General features: G+C 43.3%; 1 protein-coding gene across 2 annotated transcripts in view; it reads left to right on the forward strand.

Annotated features, from left to right (window-relative positions):
- The window catches only part of LOC102371325 (BRISC and BRCA1-A complex member 2), a 217,112-nt gene that overhangs the window by 157,923 nt on the left and 41,507 nt on the right, over positions 1–17,682 (forward strand). For both annotated transcript variants that reach the window (XM_025212347.1, XM_025212348.1), the window contains exon 7: positions 15,305–15,414. In XM_025212347.1, coding sequence (XP_025068132.1) covers positions 15,305–15,414 — 110 coding nt within the window. The remainder of the gene's footprint in view (positions 1–15,304; positions 15,415–17,682) is intronic.

Consider the following 17,682-nt stretch of genomic DNA (forward strand, 5'->3'; position numbering starts at 1 on the left):
CTCTTAATACTGCAACATTGCTTTATAAAAGTTTATACTTGTATAATCTATGTACAGACATCCTTTAGCTCTGTGGAGGCCAACCATTTTGTCAGGAGTGCCACAAAATAGCCCCGTACCTTCCCTTAGTGCCACTTTGATCATCTTGCCCTGCCTGATCTGCTTTCTGCTCCCTGCCTTATCTTGTCACTGTGCTACCTATCCCCTCTCTGCTCTGTTGCATGTCTCACACACAGGGTGCCTGTGCTCTTTTGGTACTTGTGCTGCAGGTTGACCACCCCTGCTTTTGCTAATCCTCTTAATACCCCCAGTAAGGACGGCAAGTGTCCCTATTTTACAATTCATTAAATTGAGGTGCAGCAACATTAAAGTACTTTTTTGTGACTATACAGGAAATCAGTGGCAAAACTATGAATAGAACCCAGTAGTCACATTTCCTTCCTGTTGCAACTTTTTTTTGGTAAATATTAATCTATTATACAAACATTATTAACTGTGTAAATGTTTTTTAATGTGGAGACTGATGCTCTGAGGTATGAAGCACTTTCTCCAGTATGTTGAGTGTGCTTAACTTGCATTGAGTCTCTCTCTTTTTTTACACACACACACACACACACACACACACACACACACACACACACACACACACACACACACTATTATAGGTAGATATAGTTACACACACACAATGCTATGTGTGCGTTTGTGTGTGTGTATATAAGATTGTATCTTTTTAGTAAACTGTAACTAACGCATATCCCATAGATAAAGTTTTTGTGAGGATTTAAAAAGTTTAATACAGTGAACTTCCCTTGAAAATATGGTACAGCAATGCTTCATTTACATATTATATGCATTTTCTGTAAAACTTGCTAACTTTCTGTGCTAACAAGTAATACATGCTTACGTATTAGAGAGAACATTTTAAGAGTATTCTCATATAGGTTTTGAAAATTACATCCATGTAGTCCAGAATCCTATTCTGGATTACCAGAGCATCTGTTTACCTCTTTGGAAGAAGCACCTCCATTTTTTGAGGCAATATCCTTTGTGATGTAGGTTACTGGTAAAGACACAGGACATGACTCGCACCTAAAATACCATTATTATAGGTTTTCTGAGAAAGTTATTTATATTTATCAGGCGCTTACCTAAGATGAGCCATGTAAGGGGTCTCCAAGTTGATGAAATAAGTGGACAAAACCCATCTTTGAAACTGTGAGCTCTAACATGTATTCTCACAAGCAAGAATATGAATATACTATTTATAATGCCCTGAGTTCTTTGACTGATATTTCCCTTTGTATTTTCTTTTGTACAGTGAATGTAATGGTGAATTATGCAAGAGGCAAAGATTTCTTAGGGTGGTAACTTTTATGGGACCAGCTACAGAATTGGGATAGAGTTAGACAAGTTTTTGAAAGCATTCTTCATTAGGTCTGCTCAGGTCTTGAATTTGAAAGCTATTCTAACTATCCCAACTCTGCAGTTGGTCCTATAAAAGTTACCACCCTAAGAAATCTTTGCCTTCTTGCGTAATTCCTGGACCATCATGGCTACAACATTACTGTAACACTAGCATGGTAAATTACCACACAAATGCTAAGAGAAAATAGCTTAGGTAGATACCTTTAATATTTCTTATCCTAAGCAACACCTTATATTTTTATAAGGATTCTCAGAAAACTTAAAAATGGTGTCTTGCTAAGTTGTGAGTCATGTTCTATGTGTCTTTACATTGATTATGAATGGCAGAAGGTATTCTTAGTAAGGCTAATGATTATTTCATGCTCACCTAATATTTGATTCAGAGGATTATTGTATTTGTTTCAAGAAAAGACTCTACTAAAAGTGAGCTAGTCAAGTCCTAAAATAATTCCTTATAGACTGTCATTTTTTGCTCTACATAACATTTTTTTGAAAATGTATGTCCTAAAGTAGCATGTAGATATCTTTTGTTCTTTCAGATCTTTACCCAGATTACTAGTTTGATAAAGGTCTCTTAATTTATTACTCTGGGAAATGATGTTTTGGAACATTTCAGTACTATGTACAGTGCATATAAGGTAACTGTCCCTGTTTTCATAAAAAAATACTGTTTAAAGAAACAGCACTCCTTGATCAAATCTGATGACTTTCCTAGAAAATACAAAAATGAACTTCCTGGAATAATTCAAGTGTTCACCTCAGAATGAAGCAATGTCTTCTGTCTCTGAGGCTGCTTGCAGACATGAAATAAAAAACAAAAACGGCACTTTACTTTAAGCACAGCATTCCCCTGCTCTAAGTACAGCATATGCCCAGAAGAGGCATAATGTTAGTTTGACCCAGCTTGCCCAATGTCTATATAGATTGGGGGCTTCATTGGGGGGGTCGGTGCTTTTATCTAATAGTTGATTGAATCAGCTATTTGATAAAAGTGACAAAGAGCCACACTGAAGTGCCTGATCTATACAAATGCTGAGGAGCCACAACAAACTAATGTACTTCGTCTTCCAGTAAAGCGCTGTTTTGTATTTTTTCACACTAATTTCTTAGCCTACTTTTCCATTCATTCCATTGTAGTTTTTTATTTTTCTTAAACTATTAAGCGTAAAATGTCTTAGCATTGCTAGATGTACTTAGTCTTCTAACTTTCCATCAAAAATGCCGCACAGTAAAGTTAGGAGTTCCTTGTACTTGTAGGTTATCCGGCAATGCTATTTAACATATTAATATACCTTATAATGTGAAGGGAAAGCACCAACTTCTACTTACCTTATACATGAGAATGTTCCCAGTCAAATCGTGAGATGGGCCATTTTTAATAATGAAGTCAGCAGGTTTTATGCACAACTCTCATTCAGTTAAGATTTTAGTTTAAAAAATAGAAATTCCTGCCATTTACCTGCCTGCTCAATTGTTAACACAGATATAAAAACAAGTTGTACATAGATATTTGTGGTATCGTTTCACATGGTTTTGTTTATATATTGAGGTTTTTTTCAGGAAGATCTCAAACTGTAAATTTCAGATGCTACCTCTGCAAGGTTGACTGACTCAGGTGTATTAGGCAAGGCTGTTTCCTATCCTGGTGGTGGCTGTGTAACACAGCACTGAAACATTTAAATATGCCATATTGTGATACAATATCTAGTCTGTATTCATACAATCAGAGTGTTTAGAGACGGAAAAGAAGCACCTCCCTCTCAGTGCTTTAGGTTCATTTTTTATGGTATATTCCTGTATGCTTTGTCAAGTATGGTTTTAAAATTTCCAAGGGGATTTTACCATTTCCCTTTGGGCCCTTATTCCATCACATGATAACACTCCCAGTTAGAATGGTTTTCATGTTAAAGCCACATTAACTTTTTCTAGTTTTATTGTACTGTTCTCATTCCTTCAGTGATGCTATCAAATGGACCTAAAGCATTATAACAGTTGCAAACTCTTCAAAGTAGGATCCATGACATTTCTTGATATATGTATTTACTGCACCTAGCAGCACTTTGGAGCACCTTGGCTAGGATCTCTGGATGTTACTGCAATACAGATATGTATAGTATCAACAATTACAGGTTATGCTAAAAAGGAGGTTGTTCAGTTATCTTGATATCATTGATATAACTGCTAGAAAGAAACACAACTGATTGAATATTTTAGAATATTTTAGAATATTTATAAATGAAGGAAACAGACAGCAACCATTATGTCACAGTGGACTGGAAGTACCTAGCTTGGGTGCTAGGCCACCCCTGCTGCTGGTGCTTCTCTTTGCCACCCAGCTGCAATATAGGAAAAGCCCCTTGCTGCCCAGTTATGGCATGGGTTAAGGCCCCTGCCACCAAGCCCTCCCCCCCAATCCTCCCATGACTTGGAACACTGCTGAAGCCCCCTGGGTCCATGGGACAAATCCAGTGGCTCCATTGGCTGGATCTAGCTCGCAGACCTTAGGTTGCCAACCCCCTGAATTAAGGTATAAAAATGCCTCTCCTTGAAAATATACTGAGATCTAAGGTTTCAAGACAAAAGTATTGTAGATTACCTTTTCTGAGCTTGCCTGATTTTCCACAAAAAGAAAAAGAGCCCTGATCTACAACTTGGTTAAGCTCCAGGCACAAGGGGAAATGGATTTATAGTACTTGTGACTGTGCAAAGCAGATGTTTTGGTTGGACTGGCTACCAAACATCTGACTCATAATAAATCCTCAGTTCCAGTAAATTCCCAGTTTTCAAATACAGTAGGTAGGGTGCAGAAAAACAATGCTTTGTAAAATGTTATATGTAATGTGTTTTCAATATGAATTCTTATTCACAATCCATACTAATTTATAAAAGGCAAAATATCGTGCAAGGAATGCAGTTCTTCCGATAAAACGTAGATACTGAATGGTATTTTTGAATGGCAGCTTCATTGGCATGAATGAAAGCTAGTACTGGATCATTGAAATGGTGTTAATGAATATAACATGAAGTTGAACTCTGTTAAGTTTCCTTTTGATTCCCACATTATTTGAAACTGCTTGTGTTGAAGTCTCCAGGGAACTACCATTTTAAAAAAGTCTCAGAACTGCATCTTTTATATGTTCTCTGTTTTACCAAACCTGCAGAACTTAATAGTTTTAAAGACAGAGAATATGTGCCTGATTTTCTTTTTCCAAAATGCCACATAAACTGATACATGAGAATCAAAACCTTTGGCTTTTCCTTCATATGGTGAAAATCTTAAAAAAAAAAAAAAAATCATCACTTCTTTTCAGTTTATTTTTTGCTATTCTTGTGATATTTTGTTTATTATTATACATGCTTATTTTTATTAATTTGTTTTACAATGCAGATGTTTATAGCATGGATGATTATAGGTTATGTCAAAGAGGAGGTTGTTGACATTATCTTGATATCATTTGTATAACTACTATAAAGAAATGCAGCTGCTTTGAAGAAAAGATTGAGTACTTTAGAAATTAAGGCAGTAGTCAGAATGGGCAGCTACCAATGGACAAAGATCCATTATGCAAAACAGTACAAAGGCACAACCAAAAGTCTGTATACACTCATTGAAATGACCTGGGAGAAATCTCTTTGAGTTCTGGTAGAAAAATGTAGTTGTAGATCCCTGAAAAGATATTTGACTGCTGAGTCCCTGAAGAGCAGAGAGCTTGCAGTACTGATGCTGTGCAGCCAGGGGGGCCCTGTGCACACATGTGAGTACACTCTGCAAGCTCCCTCAGTCTGCCAAAGGACAAATAACATCAGTGCACCAAACTACCCTGATTGGCTGATGCAGACTGTTCAGGGTCATACTGTCTCCCTGCAACCCTATGTGGAGATTGTGAATGGGACATGTTCTGTTCCCTCCTCAGCTGAAGCAGTAGAATCCAGCCAGAGTGACACATGGCACTTCTATATGTGCATTTGATCCAAGATCAGTTTACTTGCAAGTAAACTACTCACAAGTAAACATTCCTTGGCAGGCGTCTACAAATGCAAGGATGTGGGAGCATGATTTGCTGCTCTTAGCAGCAAATTTCTGCCACTTCCTGTGGTCCTGTAATGGGCCCCTGCTGCCACTGGGTGGGGAGCTTGGGGCTCTGACTGCAGCTGACAGCAGCCATCTTGAAAAAGCAGCCCCACTCTGCTCCCTGGCCAGCCAGTTCCCTGCACAGCTCAGGGGAAGCACACAGCAGCTCTCTCCTCGCAGCCCACACGAGGACTGCTCCATCCCCTGTCCCTGGCAGTGACAACCACTGCCTCGTGCTCCTGCTGGCTGCTGTGCAGGCCCTGCTGGCCCACTGCACTGACCACCAGCTGGCCTACAGCCATCTGGACCCTCCCAGTTCCCCGATACACAGCAACTGCCTGCCCAGCTACAGCAGACCTCCCAGGGCTGTCACTGCTTCCTGGACTCCATCCCTGGCAGGGACACTGACAATGGGCTGTTGGACTCCACTGCCAGGGCTGCCCTTGCCCTCCTGGGCCTCTGGCCCTGCTAAGCCAATCAGGACTGGTGGCTGCATGTCGTCCAGCAGACCTGGAATGATAAGCAATGGCTGGAGGCATTTCAGATGACCTGGGCCACCTTCAGAGACCTCCTGGAGCAGCTCCAGCCACACCTGGAGCAGCAGGGCACCGTCATGTGGCCGCCCCTTCCCATGGGCATCTAGCTGACTCACCCTGCTCAAGTTGGCCATGCCCACCAGCCTTTACTACGTGGGCCATCCCTTTGAAGTGGGTAAAACCACTGCTAGGGAGACCATCCTGGAGCTGTGCAGTGCCCTCCAGAATGTGCTGGGGCACACGGTGTTCTGGGTGAACGACCCCCTGGCAGTGGTGGTGGAATTCTATGCCTTGGGATTCCCCCAGTGTATCAGGACCCTGGACAGAACCACATCCCTGTCACCTGTCTGCCCCATGGCCACTACCTCTGCTACAGCCAGAGGGGCTTTCACTCTGTTGTGCTCCAGGCCATCTTTGACCACCACAGCGCCTTCACAAACATGAGTGCCGGCTAGGCAAGCAATGCCCATGTGTTTCACAGCTCCACCCTACAAGCTTGACCTGCCAACTGGGTGCTGTGGTGGTCTCACACCTCTTCATCAGTGGCTCCGCCTACTTGCTTCTGCCTTGGTTCATGTGGCCCTACCTCAGCCAGCTGGACCCCCACCAGGTCCACTTTAACTGGTGCCTGGGCCAGACCTGTGCCCTAGTGGAGTGTGCCTTCAGTCACTTCAGTGGACGCTGGCACACCCTCATTGCGTGCCTGAAGTTCACTGAGGACAACATACCTTGGGTCATCATCACAGCTTATGTGGTGCATAACATCTGTGATGCCCCGGGGGGAGCTGTTTTGCAAGGTGTGAGCAGAGGAGGCATGGTGGGCACAGGACACCTGGCAGTTGGAGTGTGGCAGAGCCAGAGAGAGGTACAAGGAAAAACCCCCACTTGCCACCCAGGCTTGGTCAGCCAGGGCCCTGAGACTCACTGGGAACCTGCTCCTAGCACAGAAGCTGCAAAGCTGGAATGGCTATATTGGATCATATAAATTGCTATATTGGATCATCCCTAGCCAGGGAGGAATTGATTGTCTCTTTGGAGGAGAGCAGTGACCGTCATTAACCATTTCCTCCTATCATTAATTCCGTCTAAGTTGTGATGGCGAGGCAGACTAAGGACTGTGATAGTATTCCCTTGAAAAGGGAGAGAACAATCTCCTTTTAACCCAGCAAGGACCCCTAAAAGGACAAGGCCACCAAGCTCAGTGAACTCTACCCTTGAGATGACACTGACTGGGTGACAGCAACAGCAGCGGCTCCCCCTCCTCCTCTCCCCCCTGCCAAGGCCCTGGGAAATCTGCACACCTGCCTCTAGGGGCCAGGGTGATGATAAGGCCATCAGGGCTCCTGCGCTGGTTCTCTGGGCCTCTGCATGGCTGTCCCTATGCTGCCAGGCCAAGGCAGCTGCCTCCAGTGCCCAGCGCAGGGGCACAGTGCGGGACTGGCAGTTGTGTGGTGAGGCAATGCCCCACAGCACCTGCAGACTCTGGGCAGGCTGCTGGGGGTGGGCTGCTGGCAGCTGGAGCTGGTCTTGGTGACCAGGAGCTGCCTGGAGCTAGGCCTGGGTTCTGGCAGGCCTGGCAGGAGCCTGGAGCAGCCTACAGGCCTGTACAGTACAGGCCTGACAGCTGCGTGGCCCTGCAGTGCCAGGCAGGCTGGTGTAGCTAATCTGCAGCCTGGCCAGGGGGACACAGGGGCCTGGAGTGGCCTCAGGCTGCCTGCATGTGCCCCAGGGCTCAAAACACCTCAAGGCTTTTAAGAGTCGGAGGCTGGAGCAGACATAGAGCCAGCCCAGCCATGAGGCAGGAGAGGCTCCCAGCTGGAGAGCCCTGGGGCTAGCGTCAGAATGGCTCCTAGTGGCAGGGCTGACTAGCAGCAAATTTGTTCCCAGTTGGCATCTACACATGCGTTACTGTGCAGTTACTACTTGTGAGTAAATTCACTACTTGCATTCACAGGTAGCAGATTTACCTGTGAACAGCATAATTTTCTGCTCAGTAAACGTGTGCATGTGTAGATGCGTGCACTTACTGCACATTAAAGTGTTGCATGTAGATGCACACACTGTCTCCTGGGCTGGGGGGAGGGAAGCTGTGGCTTCTCTCAGAAGAAAATGTGTACAGGCAGTCCTTGACTTACAGTGTTCCGAGTTACAACGTTTCGCACTTACAACGTTTCTAAATTGACACCCTGTTTCAATTTTCTGACGTCAGTTTCGACTTTACAACGCTTGATCTGATGCAACGCCACGCCAGCGAACAAGTTCACTGCGTCGCTCATCTCCCTGGAGAACATCTGTCCAAACTTCCTTGTACACTTTCTTTAAGAAAGCAGACAAGACTCCAGAAAAACCTGCAGCCAAGACTCCTGAGAAGAATCCAGCCAAGAACCCTTCAAAAAGTCCAACCAAAAGCCCTTCAAAAAGTCCAGCAAAGTCACCTCAAAGAAGTCCTTCCAAATCAATATGATTGCTTTTTACAATATAAATACATTAATGTAGCTATATTACTCATCTGTAATTGACTGAATACAAAATTCTGGGGTATTTTTGGTGAAAACAGGGTATTGGACCTCGGTTCAAGAACCAATCCCCCCTTTATAACATTGTTTCCTATGGGAAAATTGGTTCTGAGTTACAACGTTTCGACTTAAGATGCCATTTTCAGATACCAATTGTCTCATAAGTCCGAGGCCTGCCTGTGCAGACATTTTTTTTCTCAGGAGCTATATAACCCTTTTTCTCCTGGAGTGGCCATTTTTTTTTCTGAAAGAGAAATCCTGGACATCTGTACCCTCATGGTTTCTAGAGGGAGAACAGCAATTCTCCCAGGAGAAACTGAATGTCAGTGGCCAAAGGCAGTCACTGCCTTAAGTTGCTTAAAGTTGTAGTTATTTTCACTTTATTACTATTTTTTTTTTTGGTTGAGTGAGTTTTACATCTTGAAATAGGAGAGAGAAAAGTGTGGGGATGGGGAACCTAGCAAAATAAATCGAGAAACATCCTAAAACGATCTTGGTTTTTCTCTTTTCTTTAAGTGGACTAAATTTCACGTTGCTACTATCCTTTTGGAATACTGTGTACTGCAGAAAACCTAAGGCTTTTTACTTGCTATTGTGTGCTTTTTGTCAGGGATCTCAAATGTTTTTCAGAGTTTAAGTCATTCAGTCTCATCACATGTTTGCAAGACAGGATGTATTATCATCTCCATTTTATGGAAGGGGAATGAAATATAAATAATACCTAGCTTTTGTAAAGTTTCTGATGAAAATTCTAATATTATAAAAGCCTTAGTCTGTCTGTCCGTAACGCTTTATTCACACTCTGATTGGTTGTCTCGGCAGCCAATCAAAGTGCTCTGCACAGACAGACGCACACGATGGAGCATTGCCATGACAGTGGGGACTGAGGTGCCAGAGTGGGGGGGTGAGGCCAGCACTGGCTTCGCCCCCGCCTCCCACTCCCCCCGGCCCTGCTCCTTTGATCCAGGGACCAGAGCGGGCCCCCCTCCCCCCAACAATAGCCGGCAGGGAGGGGGAGGCAGCAGGGAAGAAGGAAGGAAGGGGAGCGGTAAGGGGAGGGAGGACTTACTGGTGGCAGTGCATGGCTGCTTGTCAGGCACAACTGCCCGCCACTGCCAACTGCCGCCCACTGCCACATGCAAGCTCCCCTTTCCGCCCCCCCCCCCTCCCCACCAGTCGTTGGGGGTGGGGGGTGGGACATGGGCTGCATCCGAAGCAGCAGGGGGGAACTGGACCCGAAACAATGGGGGGGGACAAGCCTGGGCTCAAAGCAGCAGGCGGGGAAGGGAGGGAGTGGGTCCAGACCCTGCCCACCCACCCCGTCCTATCATGCTTGATGTGCAATTTGCTAGTATACTATATAAACACAAAGTATGTTATATTTAGCATAACTACAGATGCTATTATTAATATAACATTCCATTCTTAATTCATAGGAATATCTAATTTTGTTTTGCAACTTAAAATTATTTGCTTTAATAACATCCTTTGGCAGTAGGTTCCACAGGTTAATTATATGTTGTGCAGAAGAATGTATCTATTTTAAAAATAAAATGCTTTGTCATTTAAGATCAGTGTCTTTTACTTTTCTGTTCTGCAAAAGGGAAGAATACTGAAGAGGCAAAATACTTTCTCTGAATACAGTTTCTGAATCAAAACAAAAAATTAAAATACGGGTGCTTTTTGCTGGGTTTATCTATTTACATATCTTGCCTGTTGTTTGAGACAAGTACATATATATGCACAGTGTGCAGACAGATGGGGAAGAGAATGTCTGCTTATAGCTTGGTATGAAAGATAAAAACATACTTGACCTTTTGACTCTGACGATTCTTGAAGGGTGCAGCTTTTGTCCTGTGAAAAGGCATTTGTTTACCAACATGGAAGTTGTACATCATGTGTCTAATAGCTGACAAGTCTCTAGAGATGGCAGAGAGATACAGCTTTGAAATCATGACTGGTACGGACATCAGAAAAGCCCATTAATTTAAAAGGCATTTTTTTCCATAGTTGATCTGTATAGCATATGTTTTCAATTTTGGTTTATAAACAACAATTGTAACCAACATACTAAGGCTGAATGCAGTTCTACCCAGCAGATTCTTGCATAAATAAAAGTAACATAGTACATTCTGAAAGAAACAAATGGTTTGGTGTTAAATACAAAATGACTTCATTATAGGTATGTTTGATAGTCTTGCTCAGAGATCCTAGGTTTCTCGGTTTAAAAATCTCAGTCTCTGAACCACCCCACCCCACATCTGTGTTTTTCCGCGATTAAAATGAAACACCGTTATATATATAGGTATCAATTTAACACAATGTTTTTTGATCTATTTACAATTTTACAGCAATTTGGAAGCGTACCAGTGCATCAGTCATTATAATAAAAACAAATTCTAAATACCTATATATTTTAGTGTTTGATTTTGGTTTTTTAACATAGAAAATCAGAGCTCCTCCTGCCACCTTCTCTCACCAAAATGCAGGCCCAGCTTAGGCTGTCCTGCCTGATGCTTTGTAGTGCTGAGCAGCCCTGATTTTCTGGTGCCCTGTGCCTGCCCATGCTATTGCCTCCCACTCCCAAGACACAGCCCCCTGGCCCTGCTGGTGCTCCTCACACCCAACCCACAGTCCCCCATCCCCTCAGGCTCTGTTGCTGCCCCTCACTCCCAACCCTCAGCCCCCTGTCCCTGCCGGTGCCCCTCACTTTTGGCCCGTAGCCCCTTGGCCCGCTGGTGCCCTGCACTTTTGACCCACAGTTCCCCGCCCCCACTAGTGCCCCTCACTCCCAAGCCCCCCTAGTCCTGCCGGAGCCCCTCCAACCCTCAGGCCCCTGCTACTCCCAGCCCTACCAGAGGGGCCCCCCAGCTGCCCCATCCTGCTTGAGCCGAAGTGCAGTGACTCTGACTTGTATAGGTGGAGGCAGAGCAAGTCCAACCTCAGCTTGGGCTGGAGGGAGGAGGAAGGGAGGCCTGTGACACCCTCCCATCCTGGACTGGGTCTCCCATGCCACACCAGGTGACCTGGCCATGGCAACCCCCAGGCAGCATCTCCTAGCCACCCTGCCCCTGCAACCACAGGCACTAGCCCTGGTGCTAATGGCCTGGCCACACAGCTCCCCGCCACCCCTGAAGGCTCCCCAACCTCCTTCCCTGGCAGGAAGGGCAGACACCTCCCCCCTACCCTCACTGCCATGCCACAGCCCCAGCACTGGCAGGCATCTGTCCCCTCCACACCCACACACACTCCCTCCACAGCCCCCCGAACAATCCCCAAGCCCTGGCCTTCCAACCCCCACCCCTCATAGACTTACCTGCATCCAGCTGTGAGAGCTGCTCCCACCGCCCTGCCTGGCTGTATGCCAGCCATATGTATGTGTGCGCGCAGACACCTGTGGTGCCCCCTGCCTCCAGTCAACCTCCCCTAGCTTCCCTCAGCCCCAAGCAGCTTCTTGCAGGTTGGAAGGCTGTCAGCCTGCAAGGGGAAGTGGTCTTTTCCTTTAAAGAGGAAAATCCATGTTTCTCTCCTTTAAGGGAGGAAAATCAGATTTTTTTCTGCTTTAAATTAGGAATCCATGTTTTTCTGCATGTTTCTGCAGCAAGTTGAAAACCCATTGACTTAAAGCGAGCATGCCATTGAGTCCAATCTATATAAAAGTCACTTTATTGCAGCTATGTTCTGTAAGTCTTCGATGGTATTGTGGTGTTGGCCTGGCTGAGCAGCTAAAATAGTTCAATTTGGGTCTACGTTAGAGGGATTTCTAAATCTTTCTCAAAGACTGAATTGGTTAAAACATTGTCCATAACTGATATTTTTTTTCAAGTATGCAGTACCAGAAATATAAATCAATCTGAAATATGATGGCAATAGACAAATGTTAGTTTCCTTGTATACAGATTTCCATTAGGCTGGACTTAGGTTAACACCCAATGTGGTAACATGTCAGCAGTTGTAGCTGCACTATTGACTTGTTACTGTTGTACTTTATTTTTGTAGAGAAGAAAATACTACGTCTGGGTTTTGCAAGCCAGCTTGCTGCCAGTTAAAATGGCAGACACTGTGTTCATATAAAAACATACGCTTAATTTTTTTCTCCTGTCACAAAAGTCCCTATTTAGATGCTTCCATTGGTGGTCATAATAATTCTGTATTATTTTAGTTCATGAGCAATAGCTGGTGCTTTAATGTTTTACTGATTTGATAGCTGCATTGTTGACTTGTTGATACAAGCCAACATTTTATATCACGTTGGGTGTTAACTTAAGTCCTGCCTAGTGGAAGATTTTTTTCCCCCCACAGTTTTCTGTTTGAAATCCATTTGATCACTGAGCCCTTAAATGAAAAAAGGGAGAACTAGGAAGTTATATTTTAGAAACTCTCTGTGTACTACAGCATGACAATGACAATGTGTTTGAAGGCTATCTCTAGATCTTTTTGAGCATTAGTGACACTTGTGTGCTAAATTAAAAATATTGAATTTTGACCTAGCTGCACTGCAGCCAACAAAAAGGCATGTTTGCTCAGTGCTAATATGAGCAAGGTGTTTGCAAAAAGCTTAAAACATAGAAAAGCTTGTTTTCTTGGAGATAAACTGTATGTAGAAATTTTAAATATATAATCAACACTTTTCAGCATATGACAAATGCTTGTTAGGTTAAATGAGCTCTTTTACATTCTTAGCAACTACTGCTTAATCAGTTGTATTTATTCTTTTGATTTGTGAAAATGGCAAGTTAATAAGGACAAGAGCTTGTTAATACTGTACTTCCTGTTAGAGTGATGCTATAGCTGTGACAGTCCAAGAATTATGCAAGAGGCAAGGCTTTTTTTTGGGTGCCATCCAGGGATCTGGGTTTTCCATTTGCTGTGGAAAATGTGGATTTTCTCCTTTAATGGAGAAAGATGGGGGAAACCACAGGTTTCTCATTGCATCTTCCGCAGCTCCCTCCAGGTAAGTCTATGGGGGAGGGGAAGGAGGGCACAGGTGACACATTGTCAATGTGGCATGGGGGGAGCAGGGGGGGCCAAGGCCATGTGGCGGGGGGACACATACCTCCTGAGATTTTTGTGCCTACCACAAGGTGTGGGACTGAAGCCAATCTGGACAAGCTCAGGGCAGGAGCCACCTCTGTGGCCCAGCAGGCAGGAGGGAGCACTGCACTGCCATGGCCACCAAACTGAGGTGCCGCCTTGCTGCCCAGCAGCAGCGGGGGCACAACTCTGTGCCACTGCCATGCCTCACCTTGGTGGCCAAGGTGGCATGGTGTTCCCTCCCATGCTGGGTCCTACCTGTTGGGCTGCAGAGGTGGCTCCTGCCCAGAGCTGGTCTGGCCCACCTGCAGCTCTGTCCCCTGCTGTGGGCTCAGAAATCTTGGAGTGGGGCGGGGGGGGGGGGGGGGGGTACATGTCCTCCACCACACTGCCTGTGCCTGTCCACCCCTCCATGCATCATCTGTGCCCATACACCCCCTTCACCTCACACCCACTCACTTCCTCACACACTACGGGGGCAGTGGGTTGGGAGTGAGGGGCACCTCCGGGAGTGAGGGGCATTGGCAGGGCAGGGGGGCAGGAGTGAGGGGCACCAACAGGGTTTAGAGGGCTGAGGTTTGGGAGTGTGGGGGAGTGGCGAGGCTGGTGGGGCTGTGGCTTGGGAGTGAAGGACAGAAGCATAGGCAGGGGCAGGGCACCAGCATATCAGGGCTGTTCAGCATCACAGAGCAGTGTGGGGGGACAGCCGCAGCTGGACCTGTGTCCTGGGGCTGGGGAAGCTCTGATTTTCCATGATAAAAAAAAACAAAATCAAATGCGAAAATACGTAGGTTTTTAGAATTTATTTTGTTGTAGTGATTGAGGCAGTGGTAGACTTCCACATTTGCTTTTAAATTTGTAAATGTATTAAATTATTGTGTTCAACTGATAACTTTATATATAGTGGCGTTTCATTTTAATAGTGGAAAACACAGATTTGGGGGGGTTTAAATAAGAGAATTTGGGATTTTTAAACAGAGAAAACCAGGATCCCTAGTGATATCTTTTATTGGACCCAATCCACAGCTGGGTTAATGTTAAACAAGTTTCCAAATGCAAGGCATTATTCATCAGAGCTGAGAGAAGAAGCAGACACAGCGATGATTAAAAACAGTATGTAGGGCTGTGAAATAGGTGGAGAGAGAGATTCCCAGGGGTAGCAGAGAAACAACACAAGAAAAGAAGATTGATTAATGGGAAATCAAGACCTTTCCAAAGGAAAAGAGGGTTGCTGTCACCTGTAGTGTGAAAGAAGAATGTCAGGAATCAGGTAGATAGTATTAGATTAATTCACTTGCAAATCCACCGATGTCATATATGCCAGCACCTGCTGATAGTGCCCATCTGCTGTCTGTCTTCATAATAATTCTTAGATTCTTAAAAATGAAACCTGCTGCTTTATTGACATGTTTCTGCCCCATCACATGGGAAAAGAGACATGTTATCATACATTTGCTCATAAGTGCTGAGCTGCTATAATTGATTTTATTTTGCAACTGTGGAAAAAAAAACACTGAAGAATGTTTTCAGGATATTAATAAAATAATTATATGAGTTTTGCAAATTGATTTTTTAAATGGTCCTGTTTGGGCCTCCCCTACCTTTTTGTTACCCTTTTAACTATACTGGGCATTTGACTATATTTTACCCATCACCTAGTAAGCTTATAATATAAATACTTTCAATCTCTTCCTACCTGCCGTTTCTTTTTTATACAGGATGTGAATGAAGACCCAGGAGAGGATGTTGCACTTCTTTCGGTCAGTTTTGAGGATGCAGAAGCAACTCAGGTTTTTCCCAAGCTGTATCTGTCCCCACGCATTGAACAGTAAGTACAATAACTCTTGCTGGTTATTCCCGTTTTTCTCATAACTTTTAGCTTGCATTCTGATTGTTTATGTAGAAAGTCTTGGATAGGCCATAAAACCATTTTGGCTTTTAATTGACAAAAGCCACAACAGTGATTACTGTAAGTGGCTTCGATGGGGGGAAACAATTTAGCTGGTTTTTGCCAATCTCAAGTGTATGTGCCTACCACTAATAGAGCTGGGACATTATTGGCTGTACTTTAAGATTTTTGGAGCCTGGTGATCCCTGAAAACCAAGCTACATTTTCCTGGAATGGCAAATACTGGAAGAATCATCAGGTTCAGATTAGTGGGCTGATTTCCCTCATGCTGTGGGTTTTTTCTTTAAAGTTTGTGCATAGGTATGCATATTAGGTTTGTAAGATATCTATATATGATTGATAAGTATTACCTGAAATGAGACTGGTATTAGCAACAGAAAGGGACAGTTATGCACATGTGGATTAAAATTTGAGGAAAGCTGAAAGGTTGTATTTGTTAAACTCTGGTCAGGAATTTGTAGTCTTAGTAAGATACATTTTTCCAGGAGCATGTCAGAATATTTCATTTTAAGGTTGTTGGACAACATGGTTGGCAAACAGACTTGCTAATAAACTAATTTTTACTCCTAAAATGGAAGTGTCAGGGTAGAACATCCTTTTGCATCCATTAGATTTCTCTTCCATTTTGGGGAATAAGAATGTCCCAATGTTTTCCCTCCCATAGTGTGCTACAGTCTTTAAATGTCTGTTTCCAAGAGTTTTCAGTACTGTTCCAGGCCTACAAGTGACTTTCACTTAAAGGCAAGGATTTCTATAGATATGGATGATATCTGCTTTTATTTGACCAACTGCATAATTGAGAGGGACACAGGCAAGCTTTCAGGTACCTAGGAAGGGAACTGTGGTACCAAAAGCTTGTCTCTGACCCTAACAACTATACACTGGTTTCAATAAAAGATAACACCCACAAAAATCCTTGCCTATCACATTTTTCCTGGATCATCATGGCTACAGCATCACCCCAACACTACCTTTCTCACACACATGATTTGGAAGATGCCTTTCTTGATATTATATGTGACAGATGAAAATTTCCCAGATAAAAAATTCCAGAGCTTTTACCAAGAAAAATGTTTCAAAGATGCATATAATGCTCTTAAAAAGGATGGAAAGGCTTTTTTTATGTGAAGGAGAGAAAACTGGTGGTGAGGATGATAATTTAAAATATGTTCAAAGGACAGCTAAGAATTCACCTTTTCTGTTTTGTGCATTTTAGTTTATTGCTTCAGAGAGGTAACTATTTTAGACTTCACAGGTAATCAGAGGTCAATTTAAGCTAGCATTGATTCACTGATGCTTTTGTTTTTTCTGGTCAATAATGCAATGACATTCTTTTCACCTGCTGAAAACACTTTTAGGTAGAGTAGAAGAGATGGAAAAGTACTCACTACTGCAGTTTTAGAATCACTTAGGAATACTGTATAGTGTTTGAGAGAGGGCATGGCATCTTGATATTTTAACCAGAAGGTCATTGATCTGTATACGTTTGTTGACTGGATGAAAAGTCCAGATTTGATTTAGATAAAGACATAAAGTTCCCAGGCTATGTGAACAGGTGTGTGTGTGTGTGTGTATATATATATATTGCTGCTTTTGATTCTCCTAATCTTTTTTTTTTTTGCAACTAACATTAACTTGACAGACATTTTTATTCTGTCATTAAACATTATTTAAGGCTATGTTGATGTCATTAGTGCCTCATTTTAAATGCAACTTGTACTCTGACAGGTTTTGTGATGTGAAAAGTTCAGCTTAGGTACATGATTACAGTAACTAGGTACATTCAATAAGATTATATTTAAGGAGATGATTATCTACATTACTTTTAAAAATAAATGATGAATTAACCTGATTTTATCTGAAATCAGTTCAACCTGATTTCATTTAATTAAATTCACACTACCAAATCTTAAGTGACATAACTTCTCTTGTTCCTGCTTATCTTTCAGTAAATTGTTGTACTTTCTTTAGTGCTTCACAAGCATATTAGAAGGCTTAATTAACAGTGAAGATTTTTTTATTCTCTCAGATGGGAGTTTCACATTAGTAATAATAGTAGTGTTGGTACTTTTCAGACCAGATTAATGCAGATAATACTCACTCATTAGTAATGATTTCATTATTGTGATCTCAAGTATAACTGATATTATTGGCCTGCCACAAATAGCCTCCCTGGAAGTGTGTAGG

The sequence above is a fragment of the Alligator sinensis genome, unplaced genomic scaffold (assembly GCF_000455745.1).
Source record: "Alligator sinensis unplaced genomic scaffold, ASM45574v1 scaffold758_1, whole genome shotgun sequence".
In the NCBI taxonomy this organism is placed as follows: Eukaryota; Metazoa; Chordata; order Crocodylia; family Alligatoridae; genus Alligator; species Alligator sinensis.